Source organism: Vespula pensylvanica, chromosome 14 (assembly GCF_014466175.1).
Source record: "Vespula pensylvanica isolate Volc-1 chromosome 14, ASM1446617v1, whole genome shotgun sequence".
Taxonomy (NCBI): Eukaryota; Metazoa; Arthropoda; class Insecta; order Hymenoptera; family Vespidae; genus Vespula; species Vespula pensylvanica.
Genome location: NC_057698.1, coordinates 2,345,727 through 2,364,638, shown reverse-complemented (window position 1 = coordinate 2,364,638; position 18,912 = coordinate 2,345,727). Strand labels below are relative to the sequence as shown.

At 39.1% G+C, this 18,912-nt stretch overlaps 1 protein-coding gene across 8 annotated transcripts in view; it reads right to left on the bottom strand.

Annotated features, from left to right (window-relative positions):
• Positions 1-2,602: 2,602 nt before the first annotated feature.
• LOC122634239 (frizzled-2-like) overlaps positions 2,603-18,912 on the bottom strand; it is a 132,056-nt gene continuing 115,746 nt past the window's right edge. For all 8 annotated transcript variants that reach the window (XM_043822973.1, XM_043822974.1, XM_043822972.1 and 5 more), the window contains one exon: positions 2,603-7,278. In XM_043822973.1, coding sequence (XP_043678908.1) covers positions 4,880-7,278 — 2,399 coding nt within the window. In that variant the 3' untranslated portion in view covers positions 2,603-4,879. The remainder of the gene's footprint in view (positions 7,279-18,912) is intronic.

Genomic DNA, 18,912 nt, shown 5'->3' with positions numbered 1-18,912 from the left:
CACGCTGAAATACACACACGATACGATAATTATATACGTACAATTATTTTCAATTTTATTGACAATCATCGTGACAAAAAGTGGCTTATACAAATATTCGTTATAAACTTTTTTTTTTCCCTCGAAACACGTTAATTCGACGCGTTGCTCGCTTACGTTCTTTTTTATTAAATCTCTCTCTCTCTCTCTCTCTCTCTCTCTCTCTCTCTCTCTTTCTCTTATCATTCTCTTATTACTCTCTCATTCTCTCTCATTCTCTCTCGCTCTTTCTCTTAAGAAAAAAAGAAAAAAAGAAAAAGAAAGATACAAAAAAAATTCTTTTCCCTTTTTCCCCCCTCTCCTTTCTTTTCTTCCTTCGTTTTTTTTTTCTTCTTTTAGTTATTTTTGTTCTTTTTTTTATTTATTTTTTCTTTTTCTTTTTTTAATCTTTCTCAATTTCTCGACGCGAACACGACATTGTTCGTTTCCACTCGTTGCGAGCTGTGGAGTGATATGTGACACTAAGATTCTTTACTCTCACTACTTTACAATATTACACGTGTACATTTTTTTTTACTTATTTCTCTCTCTCTTTCTCTCTCTCTCTCTCTCTTTCTCTTTCGTTTTGGCAGAATCCACGGTCCAAGTAAACGGACCTTAATCTTTCTCACCACCCTCTTTCCTACAAACCCTCTCCTTCTTTTCCTCCTACTCCTCCTCCTCTTTCTTATTTTCTGCTTTTTCATTTTTTCTTCTTCGTGTCTACGTTTCTAGGCAGTTTCCTTGCTCGTGGTTCGCGTATTTGTTACTTTGATAATTATAAAACACATTCCCACTAGAATTTCTCTCTCGCATTTTCATTGACGAGACGTGTCGTCAGAAAAACGTCGTCGTCGTCGTCGTCGTCGTCGTCGTTTGCATCGTATACAGTTGAATCAACTTGCTGCTTTAATTTCACATAAAATATATATATAACAAATGTGCGTATGTATATCACACGAAAAAATAAAAAAAATATATATATATATTTATATAGAAAAGAAAATAATAATAAAGGAAAAAAACACATTGGAAATAAAGAAACAACAGACGAAATGAAAAATACGAAAAGCAACATAACTCGACTGTCTACGTTTAACAACGCCGTCGAACACGACGATTCACAATCCATTTTATTTTATTCTATTTATTTATTTTATTTTATTTATTTTCTTTTCAAAGCGATTAGAAAAATTGTTAAATGTTACGTTTATGCTTTCTGTCTATTTCTTTTGTATGCATATCTTGCACGTATATATACATACACATACACATATATATATATATATATATCTTTCTCTCTCTATAAACTCGAATACGTACGAGTCTTACCATACAAGAGATCAGATTCTAAAAACAGACAGATAAAATATCGTTTCAAACACTTCGAACGAATAATATCCGATAACAATAAAAGATAATAAAAAAGAAAAAAGAAAAACAAAAAAAAAAGAAACAATCCAAGATCAAATACGATCATTAATATAAACAAATTATTATATCGTGGAAAACGATGACGCGTTATAATTCTCGTTTCAATTTGGTCTGCCATAGAGAACCCGTTAAAAAACGATATTCCATCGTATCCCTTCGTTAAAATTCACAAACACAGTGGATACACGGAACACGGCCGCACGCCAGCGCGCCTAATAATCAACCCTCTCTCTACTCAACAATTTTTTCTATCTCTCTTTCGCTTCCTTTCTTTGTTCGTTCGTTCGTTTATTCGTTCGTTCGTTCGTTCGTTCGTTCGTTCGTTCGTTTGTTTGTTTGTTTGTTCGCTTGCTTTTTTTATGTTCCACCTAACGTCGAATTTCCCTCGAGGGTCGCCATCGTCTTCGTCATCTTCGTCATCGTCCTCGTCGTCGTCGTCGTCGTCGTCGTCCTCGTCGTCGTTATAATAGTCGTAGTAATAGTAGTAGAGTAGTAGTAGTAGTAATAGTAGTAGTAGCAGTATTAATAGTAGTAGTCGTCGTCGTCGGTGAAAATTCCGCTTGAAAAAGGAGGAAAAGCGCTTTAAATACCGGTACTCGGGCCTTCGAAACTCTTCAACGCCGTTCAAAACCCACCCTCTCCTTCTCCCTTCCTCTTCCCCATCTCCTACCCAACCTCTTGCTCTTACTCTTACTCTTACTCTTCCGCATCATCCCTCTTACGAGTCTTTTCTAAATAAGAAGAAGAAGAAAAGGAAAGAAAGACAGAGGAACAAAAAAAAAGAAAAAAAGAATTACATTCGACGATATTTCACGATTCATCGCTTTTCGTACTTATCCCCTTTTTTACTCTTATCGTTTTGCGACATCGACCGACCTCGACAAAAAAAAAAACAAAGAAAAAAGGGAACGGAAAAGAAAGAAAAAAATTGTCGATCCCTCATATACATACTATTTTTTAATGTTACTATTCCTCCTTCTTCTCTTTTTTTCTTTTTCTTTTTCTTTTTCTTCTTCTTCAACGATATGCAAAATCAAAATCAACTTTTTTATTATTCCTCTCTTTCGTTTATGTTTCTCTCTCTTTCTGTCTGTTCTCTCTCTCTCTCTCTCTCTCTCTCTCTCTCTCTCTCTCTCTCTCCCTCTCTCACTCTCTCTCCCTCTCTAGGAGAGAAAAGGAGCAGAGAGATTCTTTTTTTGTTTCTTCTTTTTTCTTTTTTTCATCGAACGTTACACGCAAACTATCGAATTACGACGTGTATTGTTCAACTCTTTCTTTGTCGTTCGTTTTTTTGTTTCTTTTTGTTTCATTTCTGTTTTCATTTCTGGTCGATATCTCTCACATGATCGATATAAAATCAGAAAAGATCGATAAAGATTTATAAAGTAATAATAATAGATAATAGATTATAAACGAGTAAGAAAAACAACAATTCGTATTCATCCAATCGATGAGAGAGAAAAAGGTCGAAATTTTTTCGAAACATTCTTTTTTTTTCTATTTTCTTGTTTTCTTTTTTTTTCTACTCTTTTCACCTTCGATCGTTTCCCATCGTTGATACATCTTTTTATTTATCCGACTCTTATTCGTCTTTTTTTTTTCTTTTTTCTGGAACGTCGGTCGATGTGCTCCTCCAAGCCCTCTTCTTCTCTCTCCCTCTCTCCCACCCACCTCATTTTATATCTCAATCATTCCAATTCTCGTTCGTCTTCGTTTTCTTTTCTTTTCTTTTCTTTTCTTTCTTTTTTTTTTGATGATCGCTTTTTTTATATTTACAGTGCTCGACCTAACATCTATGAATTATTTATTTACAAGTAGCTTCGTTATGTTACTTTAACACCTGACCTATACACTCGTGTTTATTATTATTATTATTATTATTATTATTATTATTATTATTATTATTATTATTAATTATTATTATAACTATCAATATTATTATTATTATTAATATTATTATTATTATTATTATTATTATTATTATTTTTGTTGTTTTTTTATTTCTTCGTACCAACCTACGGTGTTTCGATGGCAGCCATAGCCTGTTCTCAAAAGTTTGACGTACTTTCAGGAATTTCATAACACCTGTTCTTTTCTTCTGAATATTCATTTCTTTATGCTTTTCGTTTTCCTTCTTTTTCCTTTCTTTTCCTTTCGTTTCAATCAGAAAAAGATAGGAACAGGCTATGATACCAAAGCAGTACGCATTCTCTAAAAAGTCGCGTTATACACCTAATCGTTACGGCTAAGAGTTAGATAAATAGACGAGACGATACACGTTAGACGGACATGCGAGCCTTACGAGCTCCGCTACGTAGCATAATAAGAAAGTAAGAAAAGAGCCGGAAATTGGAGATATCCAAGAGAGAAAAGAGAAAGAGAGAGAAAGGAAAGAGAAAGAGAGAAAGAGAAAGAGAACATGAGATAAAGACAGATAAGAAAGAAAAAGAGAGAACGAGAAAGAGAATGATAAAACAACATTCGTTATTACATTCATTTTACATTGATACATACATACGTAACACACACACACACACACACACACACATGTTCTCATTCATAACAACCCTCAAAAATGCGTTTCGGACCTTAACAGGGTACCAACAAATCGCGAACTTTCTCTTTGTCGAATTCTCTACTTATATCTGTCTCTCTCTCCCCCCTCTCTTTCTCTTTAACTCTCTTCTTGTCTCTCTCTCTCTCTCTCTCTCTCTCTCTCTCTCTCTCTCTCTCTCTCTCTCTCCCTCCCTCTCTTTCTCTTTAACGGCCCGAGGATTAGAAAAGAGCGTGTCCTTTCGCGCTGATCATTTTTGGCGTCGCTCGAATATTAAAACGAGGTGACGAAAGAACGCGTGAACTCTGAAGCAAATCCACGGGGAAGACACGTACGGGCTAATACGTATATCGGGTAAATCCTATGTACGTGTGTGCGTGTTTGTTTTAATGTATGAGTGTATGTAGATGTGTATGCGTTTCGTATGTATCAGTGTAAAGTGTATAATCACCGAGTAGTAAAGCTGACAGAGACCGAAAAGTCCCTATACAATACTCGGTGTTATCTCGACGATCCTCAAACCTCGGTCGCCTGCGAATAAGATGGTGCAAGACCGTGTGCAGGCGTAAGAGGTCCAGTGGTTGAAGCAAGGGACCTTCTCGAATAGATCGTAGCCGCCGAATGCGGAGTGTGAGGTGCCGTGTGCGGTGCCGTATGCGGCGTGTGCGGCGTGTGCCTGCGCGAGGCCGAGGCGAAGGGCTAAATGGGCCCGTAGTTGCTAAGGGCGGAAGGCCTCTCCTGTTGCTGCACCGATTGTTGCGATTGCGATTGCTGTTGTTGCTGTTGTTGTTGCTGCTGCTGCTGCTGGGCTTGTTGCTGCTGCGGCTGCTCGCAGCCGGCGGTGCTCATGTCGCCTCCCGCCGACTGGTGACGTCATACGTGCGAAAGAGGCGGTTGCTTGAGTACGTGATGATGGAGATGATGTTGAGAAGCGCTGGCTACGCTACCTGGTGGTAACAGCGCGCTACCAGGTCCCGGTGCCGCTGGATACGGCATGGCGACACGACCTACGACGCCCTTCATGCTGGCGCTTCCTATTCCTCCGCTCACGCCTGTCACGCCGGCTACCATACCGGCGCCACCGCCTCCGTGAACGCCTGCGCCACTCCCGCCTCCGAAGAGACGCCTCCATAGACGCCGCCAACTGTCGAGAGTTTTGCCGCTCCAGATCCATACGCCCGACGTTATGCCGACCGCGAGGGCCATGAAGTACTTTAGCATGAGGACGGAGTAGAGGGGCCTTGCTCGAGACCGACATGGACAGGCCAGGGAGCTGAGCCACTCGTCGCGTAGTACGGACTCGTAGATGTGACAGGTTAGAACCGCGCCGGCTGGAAGAGTATACAGAACGCTGAACACGCCTATCCGTATCATCAGTTTCTCCAACTTGTCCGCTTTCGCTCCGGGCTGTCGTTTTATCACCGACCGAATTCTGAAGAGACTGACGAAGCCGGCCAAAAGGAAGCTCGTTCCCAGTAAGAGGTAAACGAAGAGCGGCGCCAGAATGAACGTGCTCACGCCTTCCGGGGCCACCGTGCATACTCCGGCCACCGGATCCCCCGCTACTCCACCTGCCATGTACGCCCAGACCGTTTGTACCGTCGGCGCTAACCATGCCGCCAGATGGAAGTATTGGGAGTAAGAGGCTATCGCCTCGTTCCCCCATTTCAGACCGGCCGCGAGGAACCACGTGAACGCCAGTATGACCCACCAAACCGAGGACGCCATGCCGAAGAAATAGATCATTAGGAAGACGGTCACGCAAGCCCCCGGTCCCTGTGCTCCCGATCTCAGCGCTGGCCCGTCGCAGGCTATCTCCTCGTGTCCTATCACGTTCTTCGAGAGATAACCGAGCGACACGACGAAGTAACACGCCGAGAGGAAGACTATCGGTCTCTCAGGATACTTGAAGCGCTGGGTGTCGATCAGAAACGTGGTGACGGTCGTGAGAGTGCTTGCGGCGCATAGGCCGCTCCACAGGCACAGCCACACGGCCGCGAACCCTCGCTCTTCGGGGGTGAGAAACGCCCCGTGACACGGTAGGGCGCAATCCGGTACCCCTGCAATATCCTGAATGATGTTCCGAACGTTGTCCGCCTGAGGTGGCGCCGGAATGACTCCACTTGCGGCCATGCCGGCCAGTCCAGCTCCCCCGCTGTTGCTTCCGCTTATCTGGCCGGGTATCACCGTGCCCGTTGTTCCCACCCCCAGAGGAACGAGAGGTGCCCTGCATCTGCACATGCAATCCCTCGCCCTTTCCCCCGGGGGGTGCTGGCAGTTTTTTTGATTTTTTCCTGGCTTGCAACGAGCCGGCTGCATTGTCTTGGACGGTCTTGTTGGTCTAGTCGGTGTAGCTACTGGTTGCATGGGTGCGTTGCTCGCCGAGCCACCACCGTTCCCGCTTCCCCCCGATCCGGCACCGTTGTTCGTACGATTATTTTGATCCATACAGAGATTCTCCGGGTCGCCATAATTCGGTAACCTCTCGCAGGCCATTCTTTCCGGCCAAGAAAAGCCGTACTGTTGCATCAGAGGCGCGCAACCGGCGCGAGCCCTTTCGCAAACGCTCTTGCATGCTGGCAGAGGTTTGGTATACTCGGGCAAGCATATCGGCGTATACATCGAGCAAAGGAAGAACTTTAAATCCGGGGAACACTTGATCTCGACTAAAGGCCAAAATTGATGAACCTCCAAGCCAGCTTCGTCTTGGGTGTCGTGATTCAGCTCGTTTGGCATGGCCGTTAAGTTGTAACCGATACCACGGCACATCGGTATGGTGATCTCCTCGCATCGGCCATTTCCGTTCCCCGAATTTCCGCTACTACTGCTTCCAAGTCCGGAATGACCACCACCCCCACCGCCGCCTCCGCCACCGCCACCACCACCCCCACCACCCCCGCCAACACCACCACCGCTATTCCCACCACTCCCACTTCCACCGATCACGCTGTTCCCAACACCGCCAGGTATACCTCCGGATACCGAACTCCCTCCGGAAACTACCCCGATCGACGAGGACGACGAGGACGAGGAAGATCCCGAAGAAGATACTGCCGATGACGAAGACGACGAACCACCACCCGATAACGAACCCCCGCCGTTGCTCACCGAACCAATCGCTGATTCTAAACGTGCGACTGGTAGCGTAAACGCCATTAGCAACATCGATAAGAGGAGCGTCATTGTCCGGCTTGGTAACAACTTCGTCCGTCGAAGTGGTCTCATCGGTTTCGACCTTCGATTCATTCCCGCGTTGATCGCATCACTCCGGCCTGAAAACAAAGATATCGTTATTGAATTTAACGAAAAAAATCAAGCGCCAAGGAAAAAACGAATTAAACAGATTCGTCGATTTGATATCGAACATTCATTCCATTCGCCAAATGAAACACAAAGATTCTCACTGTTTAACGATAAAAACGCGATTTTGCGATCATAAAAATGACGCTCTATGTCCAACAACTCGTACGAGCTTCGTAAAAGCATTATCCTCAAAATTCTCTTTATAACAAAAACCCACGATCTAACGAGTAATGGAAACCATTCGAGATATATTATAATATCGAAGTTTCGAGCCAGAAGCTCGAAGGAGGATTCGATCAATTTTACTCTTAGAGTCATGTCTAATCTCTATGCTATTAAGATACCGATGATAGATGCCGTTGTTCGTGACCTTAACGAACGGAGCGTACCGTGTTCAGGTGGCCCGTACATAAATCAATGTCCAACGATAGATCGCCAAGCTAGATCCAGTGTTGTGCTTCGTATACTAACGTGGACCAAACACGATTGGCACGCACCGTACTATAAGGGTTTACCATGAGATGAAGAGAATGAGTGAGAAAGAGAGGAGAGGGGAGAAAAAGAAAAAAACAGAGAGAGAGAGAGAAAGAGAGAGAGAGAGAGAAAGAGAGAGAGAGATAAAGAGTGCAGAGGGCAAAGGGTATACGGAAGAGGAGTGAGGAGAAGAACTCGAGAAGCAGTCACGGATCTTATAATAGTCGAGCCCGCGGAAAACACGTGACCGGAGCGAAATGTTATTGTAGGAGTCAGTGTTAGTTTTACCGTTTGTTAACTGCTAGAAACCCCCTACCCGTTCCTCCCCCCCCAAAGCTATTTATAAAACGCAACGGTTGCATCCCACGGTATACAACACCGTAAAAGTGTGCAGAGAAAAAGAGAAAAAGAGAAAAAGAGAGAGAGAATTTAAGGCACGAGCCACTACGTGTGTGGCTCGAGAAAGGATTGAACGGACGTGTCCTGAAGGATCGTTCCCCTTTCATAGAGGAAGAAGACAGGTCCTACGTGCCTCGACTTTACTACTTTTTTTCTTTCGTCTCTTTTTCTCTCCCCCCCCCTCTCTGTCTTTCTCTTTTTTTTCTATTTTTAAAAGAAGATGAAGAATTTCTCTAGATTTAACTTTTTTTAACCTTACGAATGACTTTTCTCACTAACGATGATAACTTTGCTAGAAAGATAGAGAAGTAGAGAGAGAGAAGGGGAAAGAGAGAGGGAGAGTAATAAGAGAAAGAGTTATAAAGATAAAGAAAGAGCAATAAAAAGAGACATAAAAAAAAAGAGAAAGAGAGAACAGTATAGAGAGAAAGATAGACGGTATACGTACTATTACATATACTTTTATTTTTCATCTCTCTGTTCCTTTTTCGACACAGAACGAATCGTCTGTCTCAAAATTTGCATACCTTCTTTAGCCTCACGGAAGAAAGCCACCAACCGTAAGAAAGAGAAAGAGAAAGAGAAAGAGAAAGAGAAAGAGAAAGAGAAAGAGAAAGAGAAAGAGAAAGAGAAAGAGAAAGAGAAAGAAAAAGAGAGAGAGAAAGAGAGAGAAGGAGAGTATTTTTCCAGTCAGATTCTTTGTAACTTCGTATTTACAAATGTACACGAAGAGAAACTCTTTCTTTTCTCCTCCTCCTCCTCCTCCTTCTCCTCCATCTCCTTCCCCTCTTTCTTTTTCTCTACTTCTTTTTCTATTAACGTAAAAGAGAGAAAAAGAGAAATTCGATATTCGTACTCATCGAATCGAAGGCCAGCAAATTTCGTATTCAATCGATTCCACGTTAAAGAACCCTACTTAAGTCGAGAACCAACCAAAGTCCGATAGTATATATACATATATATTATACATGTATACATGTTTGTATGTATATGTCGAGTACACGAAAAGAAAAGTAACTTATCGATATTACAATCCCTTTTATGTTATCCTACTATTCCGCGTCCACTTGACTTGTTATTATTCATATCGTGAAAACTTATCGGGAAAATTTAATCACCCGTATGAAGATCAATATTGTTTCATTGATCTCTCTCTTTAGTTTTTATTCATCGTACTCCTTCTTCTTCTTCTTCTTCCCACGATTTCTAACCGAGATAATTGAAACAACTGTTTTTACTTCATATGTACACATTCATAAATATTTAATTATATTTCTACATCGTTAAATACTCGTGATTAACCTAATTATCACAAACATGACAATACGCATATATGATAAGATCAATCGATCCTACGTTTATAATCGATCAAATATATATTTTTCATTCTCTATTTATACGAACATTTATTAATTCTACGATTTATATGTACGACAAACCAATAAATATTCTCTTTAAATAATACAAACTTAAGATACTTTTACTACACGTTTATTATCGAGTATAGATTGATCGAATATATAAATGATATATCTGAATTGAAGAAAAATTGAGAACGAATTATAGTAACAAAATTTTCGTGAACGATGCCAACTCGAAAAACGATGAGAAAGCAACTTACACACATACATACATACACATCTCCTCCTCCTCCTCCTCCTCCTCCTCTCTCGTTACTCTCCATCGAACATAATCATCCACAACTTTATATTCCGGACGTGACGTTTCACCTTTTTCTCTTTCTTTCTCTCTCTTGTCCGCTCGATTTCGTTTTCTTCTCATCCGAGTACTATAATTTCCCATTAGGGTGAATTTTTTCGTTGCCATATCTCGCCGGTCGTGGCTTATTTTGTGGGGTGTAGAGTAGGAGGAAGAGAAAGGGAGATGGAGGAGGAGAAGGAGGAAAAGAGGAGTAGAGATATGGCGCGCGAAAAGGAGAGCCATTGAAACGAAAAGAGAAGGAGAGAGAAAGAGAAAGAGAAAGAGAGAGAGAGAGAGAGAAAATGAGAACGAGAGGGACGTACTCTTGGCAATGAATCAGTTTTAAGGCCTCGCCCCTACGATGAATATGCTGCCAGCCGGTGCTTGAATTATGATATACTTTTCTCGCGTGTAAATTCCACCCTACCTCCTCCAGTTCCCTCCTCCCACCGGTACTACTTCCTCCCCACTCTACCTGCCACCGTCCCACCTTTTAAAAACCTCCTCGACCCTCTTATCTCGCACCTTAAATGCTCGACTCTCTTTCTCTTTCGCTCTCTCTCTCTCTCTCTCTCTCTCTCTCTCTCTCTCTCTCTCTCTCTCTTTCTTTATTGCTTTTTCTCTTTTTCTCGCTCTCTCTTAGTGTTGAAAATTATCTCCCGGTTAATTGCGACGCTCTTTTACGAACGCGTGAGAAGAGAGATCGGAAATACCATGACTACTTTTTTTTTCTTCCTTTTTTTCTTTTTCTTTTCTTTCTTTTTTCTTTCTTTCTTTCTTTTTTTCGTTTATTTTTCTCCTTGTTTTTTTTTTTATTTTTCCTACCACGATAAATATGTAAATATTTATGTATGCATATGTATGTATGTATGTATGTATGTATGTATGTATGTATGTATGTATGTATGTATGTATGTATGTATGTATGTATTTATGTATTTATGTGGAAGTGCATGGAAGTATTCTACTTGTTACTAGCCTAAATTACTCTTTCGATATATAGGTTGAATTTTATAAATGGACGTTAACTAAATATACACGTCATAATTAAGATAAATGAATTCTTAATTAACGTGGGTTCTCTAATGTCTTCCTTCTCCTTTTTCTAATTTCTTTTTTATTCTCTCTCTCTCTTTTTTCTTTTTTTTTTTTTTTTTTTTTTTAATATGTGTGTACATATATAAAGAGAGAGGGAGACTGAGAAAAAGAAAGAGATATTTATAAATTGATTAATTTCTTTTATCTTTAGGGAATGATTAAGATACCCGATTAAAATCCCCATGTCAGTTTACAAATTTCACGCGTCTTAATTATTTTAAAACTACCACGTATGTGGGACTAACGCCGACGACTCGAACGTTAGTCTTATTCACGGTCTGCCTTTGGTATAAGCCCGTATACGTCGTTCATATTCATTGTAGTACAGAAGGCTAAGCCCTGGGGTTATGATAAATCCTCTCATCCTCTCTCTCTTTCTCTCTCTCACTCTCATTTATGCTCGAATCACTCGCAAGAGGCTTATACGGGCGTTCACGTAAAGATCCAACATATATATGCAAATATATATATATACACACAAAAGCAAAGAGAGAGAGAGAGAGAAGAGATACATAGATACGTATTCGGTAATTTTCGCATGACATTTCCCAAGAGATTCGTCGATGTTGTTACTACTAAAATTACGCACACTTAATCGTTCACAAACTACAGATAGTTTAATTAACGTTAGAGATATAATTCTCACGAAATATGTATTACTAAGAACGGATATGATAATAATTAATCGTTGTTGAAATTCGTCGAAGCGAAGTAACGTGAAATAAAAAGAGATAGCGCGCGAAAAAGGGAAGGGATATAGAAAGAGAGACCCACAGATATAGACATAGACATAGACATAGACATAGACATAGACATAGACATAAAGACAGAGACAGAAACAGAGAGGGAGAGATAAAGAGAGATAGACATGTCCTCACTAATTTTCGCCTGACATTTCCCAAGAGATTCGTCGATGTTATTACTCCTAAAATTACACATACATTTAATCGTACACAAACTACAAATAGTTTAATCAACGTTTCATGATATAATTATCACTGAAATACGGATTATTTTGAAACGGATATGATCATAAATCAATCGTCGTCGAAAATTCGACGAAACGAACGTGAAATAAGCGTGAAATAAAATGAGACACCGCGCGAAAAAGGGTGAAAGAGAGAGAGAGAGAGAGAGAAAAAAAAAAGAGAGAGAAAAAGAGGACAGAAAGAAAGAGAGAAAGAGAGAGAAAGAAAGAGAAAGAGAAAGAGAGAGAAAGAGAGGTACTGTTTCTATTAATATTCCGAGTCCTCTCGCTCGCTCGAGACGCCTCCTCGAGACGTCTTCTCGAGTGCACGAGACGACGGGCGCGCGTTAATGCCTCCTCGAATGTCGCTAGGTTTTGAATCCTCTCTTTCTTTTTCTACTGGCAAGTGGTCAAGGCTGACCCTGAGGCACGTCACTCATCGTTGACTCGACCTAGCCAGTATGTAATTCGTAAAAGAGAGAGAGAGAGAGAGAGAAAGAGAAAGAGAGATGAAATTGGATGCTTTCACGATACGTGACAGAACAGAAAGAGAAACAGAAAGAGAGAAAGAGAGAAAGAAAGAAAGAGAGAGAGAGAGAGAGAGAGAGAGACGAAGGTAGGTATAAATCAAAGCCACGAGAGAGAGCTGAGATTTATGGCGAAGTATGGATAAGGCACGCGTTATATTCCCCTCGTTAGTCGGCAAAACCAAGCAGCTATGTCGGTGATGGTGATAGCGATGTAGTAGTAGTGGTAATGCTACAGTGTTAGAGAGTGGTTGCTTGCTTGACGACGCCATAACGTTTTATATCAAATCGCGTGGCAACGACATTAATCAGCAAATTTCGAGACGTCACGATTCCTACATCGGTGGCAATGTAAGTTAGTACCATGTCTTTTCTCTCGGGTAGAAGAAAATCCTTTACTTCCTTTCGAGATATGATTCTTTCCTTTTCTCTCTTTCTCTTTCTCTTTCTCTTTCTTCGCGATAATAATCGTGATACCTCTTGACTAATCTAACAGAGTTAATATTAAAGAGTTCAAACGCGACGAGATTGATTCCTTTAATCTTTCCTTTTCTTTTCTTTTTTTTTCCTTTTTCTTTTTTTTCTCTTTCTTTTTTTTTCTTCAAATCTTTGAAAGTTTATAAGAGCAAGAAAAAAGAAAATAAAAAAGAATATATATATATATGTGTGTGTGTGTGTGTGTGACTAATAATTGCTCGTCGACTAATTTAATCAATCATATGCATACTTCTTCATTATTTTATAATGAACATGATTCTATCATACATAACACTTTTATGGCACTATCTTCTCGTCTCAGATTAAACCAACTAACTGAATAAAATATACAAATTCAAATGAGAAAATTTATACAAAGTAAAAGTAGTCTTGTCGATCTTGCTCATCGCTTATCATCTAATTAGCAAGTTTCAAGAGTCGTTGTTGAATATACGTGACAAGGGTGATCGTAACTCGTTAAAAAGTGTATAATATATTATACAATGTGTATATATATATATATATATATATATATATATATACACACACGTATCGTACACATGCATACATGTATGTGTGTGTACGCTCGTCGGAAGATTTAACAAGTGAGAGAGATAAGACTGAACACTGCTACGAGAGAAGAGAGTATCGAGAACTTTAAAGTAAAGTTTCGAACAAGCATCCCGTCATGGGATCCGTCGGTGAATGATGGATCGACCTGTCGCAAGAATTATGACAGATCGTTTGTGCCGGTCCTTGTTCCGAGCCATACCACAGGATGTACCAATCCCGTCGACTCGTATGACTTTTCTCTTGGAACTACGAAGCTGAACGCGAAATATATTCTATACTATATAAAACTATTTCTATTCCAAAGAAAATTCGATAAATTAATTAATTATAATTTATTATTATATTATTATTATTATTATTATTATTATTGATTTTTTATTCACTTCATTAAAAAAAATTGTATCACATGGAACACTAATTGCACATATATATTTAATACCAATCACAGAGAAGATCCAAAATATTTTTACTACTTAATTATTATTATTACTTTTTGTTGTTGTTGTCGTTGAATTTTAATAAGTTAATTATACAGAAATATTTGTGTTTTTCTTTAGAAACCGGTCGATCTCTCATTCGTGTTAAAGATACAAATTTACGATGTCTAGAAACGAAAGGGACCAGAGAGAGAGAAAGAGAGAAAGAGAGAGAGAGAGAGAGAGAGGAGACACGTAACTTATTTAAAAAGAAATATCATTAAAAAAGATCTGTTCGTAGAAATCGATTTTATCGTCTTGTTTTTTCTATTTTCTTTTTTTTTTTTTTTGCGAGATTCGAATCGTTTTTAGCCACTGTCTGGCACTGCAGGACGTTTTTTGCATAAATTATTCTTGACGACGGGAGGTCCGTCGCCGGCTTCATCTTTTTCGATAGAGAAAATATTTACGTCCACGTCGTAGCAGTATATCACAGTCTAGAACCATATAGATACATACATACAAACATACATACATTGATACATACATTGATACATATATATATATATGCATGCATAGATATGTATATGTATAAAATGGCTTTGAAGTGCACCAGGAACAAGCATCACCATACCATCACCATCACCATCACCATCGTCATCACCACTACTACCACCATCAACAGCGGCAACAGCAGATAGTCGTTTCGTTTTATATCGCTTCGCGTTTCTATTTAAACGAGCTGCAGGTAGGTAGTAAGATGGATTCGAGTCTCGCGAAGTGTATGCACGACGGGAGAGGAGTAAGAGGAGAAGAAGAGGAAGAAGAGGAGGAGGTGGAGAAGAAGGAGAAGAAGGATGAGAAGGATCTATCCTTTCCCACAAGTTTCTCCACCTACTTTTCTTCCTCCTGCGAGGATACGCCAAGCGAAAAGTTCGTAAAGGGAAGCAATTACCAAGGGAATATTCCCGTTTCAAAGGAATTTCTTTTCTTTGTTGAGATCAAACGGATAAACGAAACTTTAATTCTTATTTTCTTAACTCTTCTGATTGATCTATCTGACCTGACGAAGAAGAAGTTTCGACAAGTAAGAAAGATAATAAAACAAGATACATATTGAAAGAATATTTATTCTACGCCATTCAAAGAAATATTTCTATTTGCAAATGTATGTCTTGTTAAAAGAAAAGAGAGAGACAGACAGACAGACAGAGAGAGAGAGAGAGAGAGAGAGAGAGAGAGAGAGAGAGAGAGAGAGAGAGAGAGAGAGAGAGAGAGAGAAATAAAGAAAGAATGTCGTATCGATAAAGTCGTATATCTTTCTTACCTTCCATAAGAGATTCTAAAGATCGAATCTTTTTTATTCAAATCTTTTCATTCTTTTCAGTTGTAAAAAATTAAAAAATATCTTGGATTACATAACGATTCATCTGATTCTTTTTCTCTCTCTCTCTCTCTCGTATCAAATGAAAAGAAAGAAACACAAGATACACAAGCCCGCATATAACACACACACACACACGCGCGCGCGCGCGCGCATTCCTGTCGTTTTAACATTTTACACGAGAGGAAGATATATGGCGTTGGATCAACGAGATCGACGTTCCACGATCGAAGAAAGAAATGCGTTTCGCTCGCGGAACACGCTCTCGTTCATGGTCTTCGTCGATGAAAAATGTCAATCTGTTTCTTTTCTCGAGTAGGATCGATGGCCCACGGCAACGATCGATCGATCGATCGACCGATAGATCTCTCTCTCTCTCTCTCTCTCTCTCTCTCTCTCTCTCTCTCTCTCTCTCTCTCTCTCTCTCTCTCTCTCTCTCTCTCTCTCTCTCTCTCTTTCTCTTTCTCTTTCTCGAAACGGGTGTTGATTTTCTCATCGATCTTTCCACATCCGTCTCGGGCAACTATCGAAGAAATGGTTCCGTTAAGAATCAACACCATTCATTCGAATGAAAGAAATTTCCTAGAAACTAATTCCCTAGAGAAAATCCTCCCTAGTTACAAATCAATCGAAAAGAACACATTCTTTGCGCGAATTCAAAGATCCATTTCGTGTGCTCGTAAAATCTTGTAAAAACTTGTCAGAAAAAGGAAAAAGAAAAAAAAAAAGTCGTAAAACATGTTGAATCTTTCGGATCGCTTTGAAATAACACGAAGGAGTTATCTGTAGTATCAATTTCTATTTCCGTATCTCTCTTCGCGTTTTTTTATTATATCTCAATATTTTCTATCGTTAAAAAAAAAAAAATAACCAATTCGAATTGATCTACGAATTCGGCGTAATCAGAAGAAAAAAGAAAAAAGAAGAAAAAGAAGTAGAAAAAGATAAAAAGAAATTGATATACATTTAATCGTGTCTACCGAAACAACTGCTACATACTTAACGACGAGAGAATTCGTAATGGAAACGACTAATTGGAAAGTTCTCTAAATCGAATAATTTTCACATATGTAATAATAATAATTCTCTTTTTCTCTCTCTCTCTCTCTCTCTCTCTCTCTCTCTCTCTCTCTCTCTCTCTCTCTCTCTCTCTCTCTCTCTCTCTCTCTTTCTCTCTCTCTCTCTCTTTTCAATCTCCGGAACGCATCAGAGATTGAAAATCAAAGTACGAGATCAAAGTAAGTTTCTTGTTCGCATAGGTAATTAAATCGAGGGATCTACTAAATAAAAGTGAAAAGCCATCGAGGGACCGACGAGCACATTTTCGCTTATCAGGGAATTAGTTCGTCGATCTCTCTCTTTCTCTCTCTCTCTCTCTCTCTCTCTCTCTCTCTCTCTCTCTCTTTCTCTCCCTTTCTCTTTCCCACGCTGAATCGTACGTGTCACGTAAATTATAAATTTCGTGTCGATCGAAATACGCTTCTTCATTAATCGTGCTTCAATTTATCGAGGTGACAGCGTAGCGCGCGTATCATCCCGTCAACGAAAATCCGCGCAATATTCTCTCTCTCTCTCTCTCTTCTTCAGTCCCTCTCATTTCATACTACGTATTTCAAAAGCCACGATGTACCGCAGCTTCCATACCGCACGTTCATCATTCGCGAGACAGCGTCGTCGTAATGCGGCCTCTCGCGCGTCGCGCAGATTTCAATTTATATGCCACTCGACGGCTTTGTTGTTAGCGTGCAAGCTGATTCTCGCGACGGAATAAACGCACCGACGCGCTTTATCGTCTCGTGTATGATATGTATGTATGTATTTGTGTGCGTATGCATGTAAATGTATATATAACATATAAATACATATGTATAGGAGAACTCCTTTCATGCTGCTCGAGTTGGAGCGTGACGAAACCAGTTCGAAATTTATCGGTGATATAGCGCTACCGTACCTCCATCACGAATTGTTTTCAAAATCTACTTTTTAAAACATATCAATCTCTTTTTCGCTTGTCCGAATCAACCGTTATTATATTTAATTAATGAAACATTGAACTTGGATAAAATGGAAATTAAAAAAAAAAAGAGAGAGAGAGAGAGAGAGAGAGAAAAGCTTATGAAAATTGAAAATAAATGAATAAATAAAGAATACGGGCTAACTAACTAACTGTAAAAACAATTACGATGGGAAATATTAAATAAATATTAATCCATCTATTTCATTGATATTTCTCAACGAACAAAATAAATAATTGTCAGTCAATTATTAGTTAACAAGTTTTCTTTCGTTAAATTTATATATTAATAAAAGCAAAAATTTATTATTGAAGATAAAAAGTCGTATTCAGTGATGCATGTACTTTGTGAAAATAGATTCGATGAAGTCTTTCATGTTTGAATCGAGTCATGGACTATCTTTTTCTCTCTCTTTCATACATGGATTTAACAACGTGTAGGAAGGCTCGGGAAGTTAATTTAATCGAAACGATTTATAGCACCACTTCGATGTAACAATGTCAAATATCGTGAATTCCTCGAATTACGTATTTAAGTCACGTCGAGTTTCGTTTTAGAACGGAACGATCAAGTGATACGTACCAAAAAGGAAAGAGGAAGATAGAATGAGAGAGATAGACAGATAGATAGAGATGGAGAGAAAGAGAAATAAATCAAAATACACGAAATTAGCGATGACAGGATGAGTAGCATGACTACTCATCGTCTCGAAATCATCCTTGGGAATGCCTAACGATACTCGAACGACCAAGTTCGTCGAAATTAGAACGATATACTCGTATATAAACGGAGCAAAATAAATTTTCCCTTGGCACTCGTCTGGATATTCCTGTTCAGGATGCAGACGACGGCATTGGTAAACGTAAAGACCGGAACAGGCCAAGCCAGTCTCGTGTTCTATATCGAGAAAATGAATTCCGATACGTTTCTTTCTTAAACCCGATCTAATTCGTTTAATCGCTCATTTATAGATCATCCTCATCGTGATTTTCACTACTACGTCTTCGTTCATAATAAATGAATAAGATGTTTATTTTCGTTATATGCCATTTTTTTCTATTAAATTGTTAATATTTTTATATTAAATTATCTAAATAAATATGTAATAATAAACATATGAATTCTCTACTTATAATAATTTTCAATAAAAAATATTAAAAACTCCAACGTTACGCGATCCGAATGACGTATCATTACATATCGAATGAATTCTGATACGTACGCATTTTTTTCTCTTAAGACGATCAAATTCCTTTTACATTTAATCCTTAGTTTACATCATCCTCGTCGTGATTTCAATAGTTTTGTTTTTCATTCATAAATAATAAATAAGTAAGATATTTCTTGTTATTCATTCAACGCTGTTTTTGCATACTATTTTTCTATTGGATGTTCAGTATTTTTTATTAAGTTATCTACATAAATATATAATGATAAGTATATAAAAATTTCAATGATATATATATATATATATAACTTTTTTATGCATATATAAATGTTCTACTAAATTTTATAATAAAAATATAAAAACTCCAACATTACGAAATGAAAAGTATTGACTGATAAAATGAC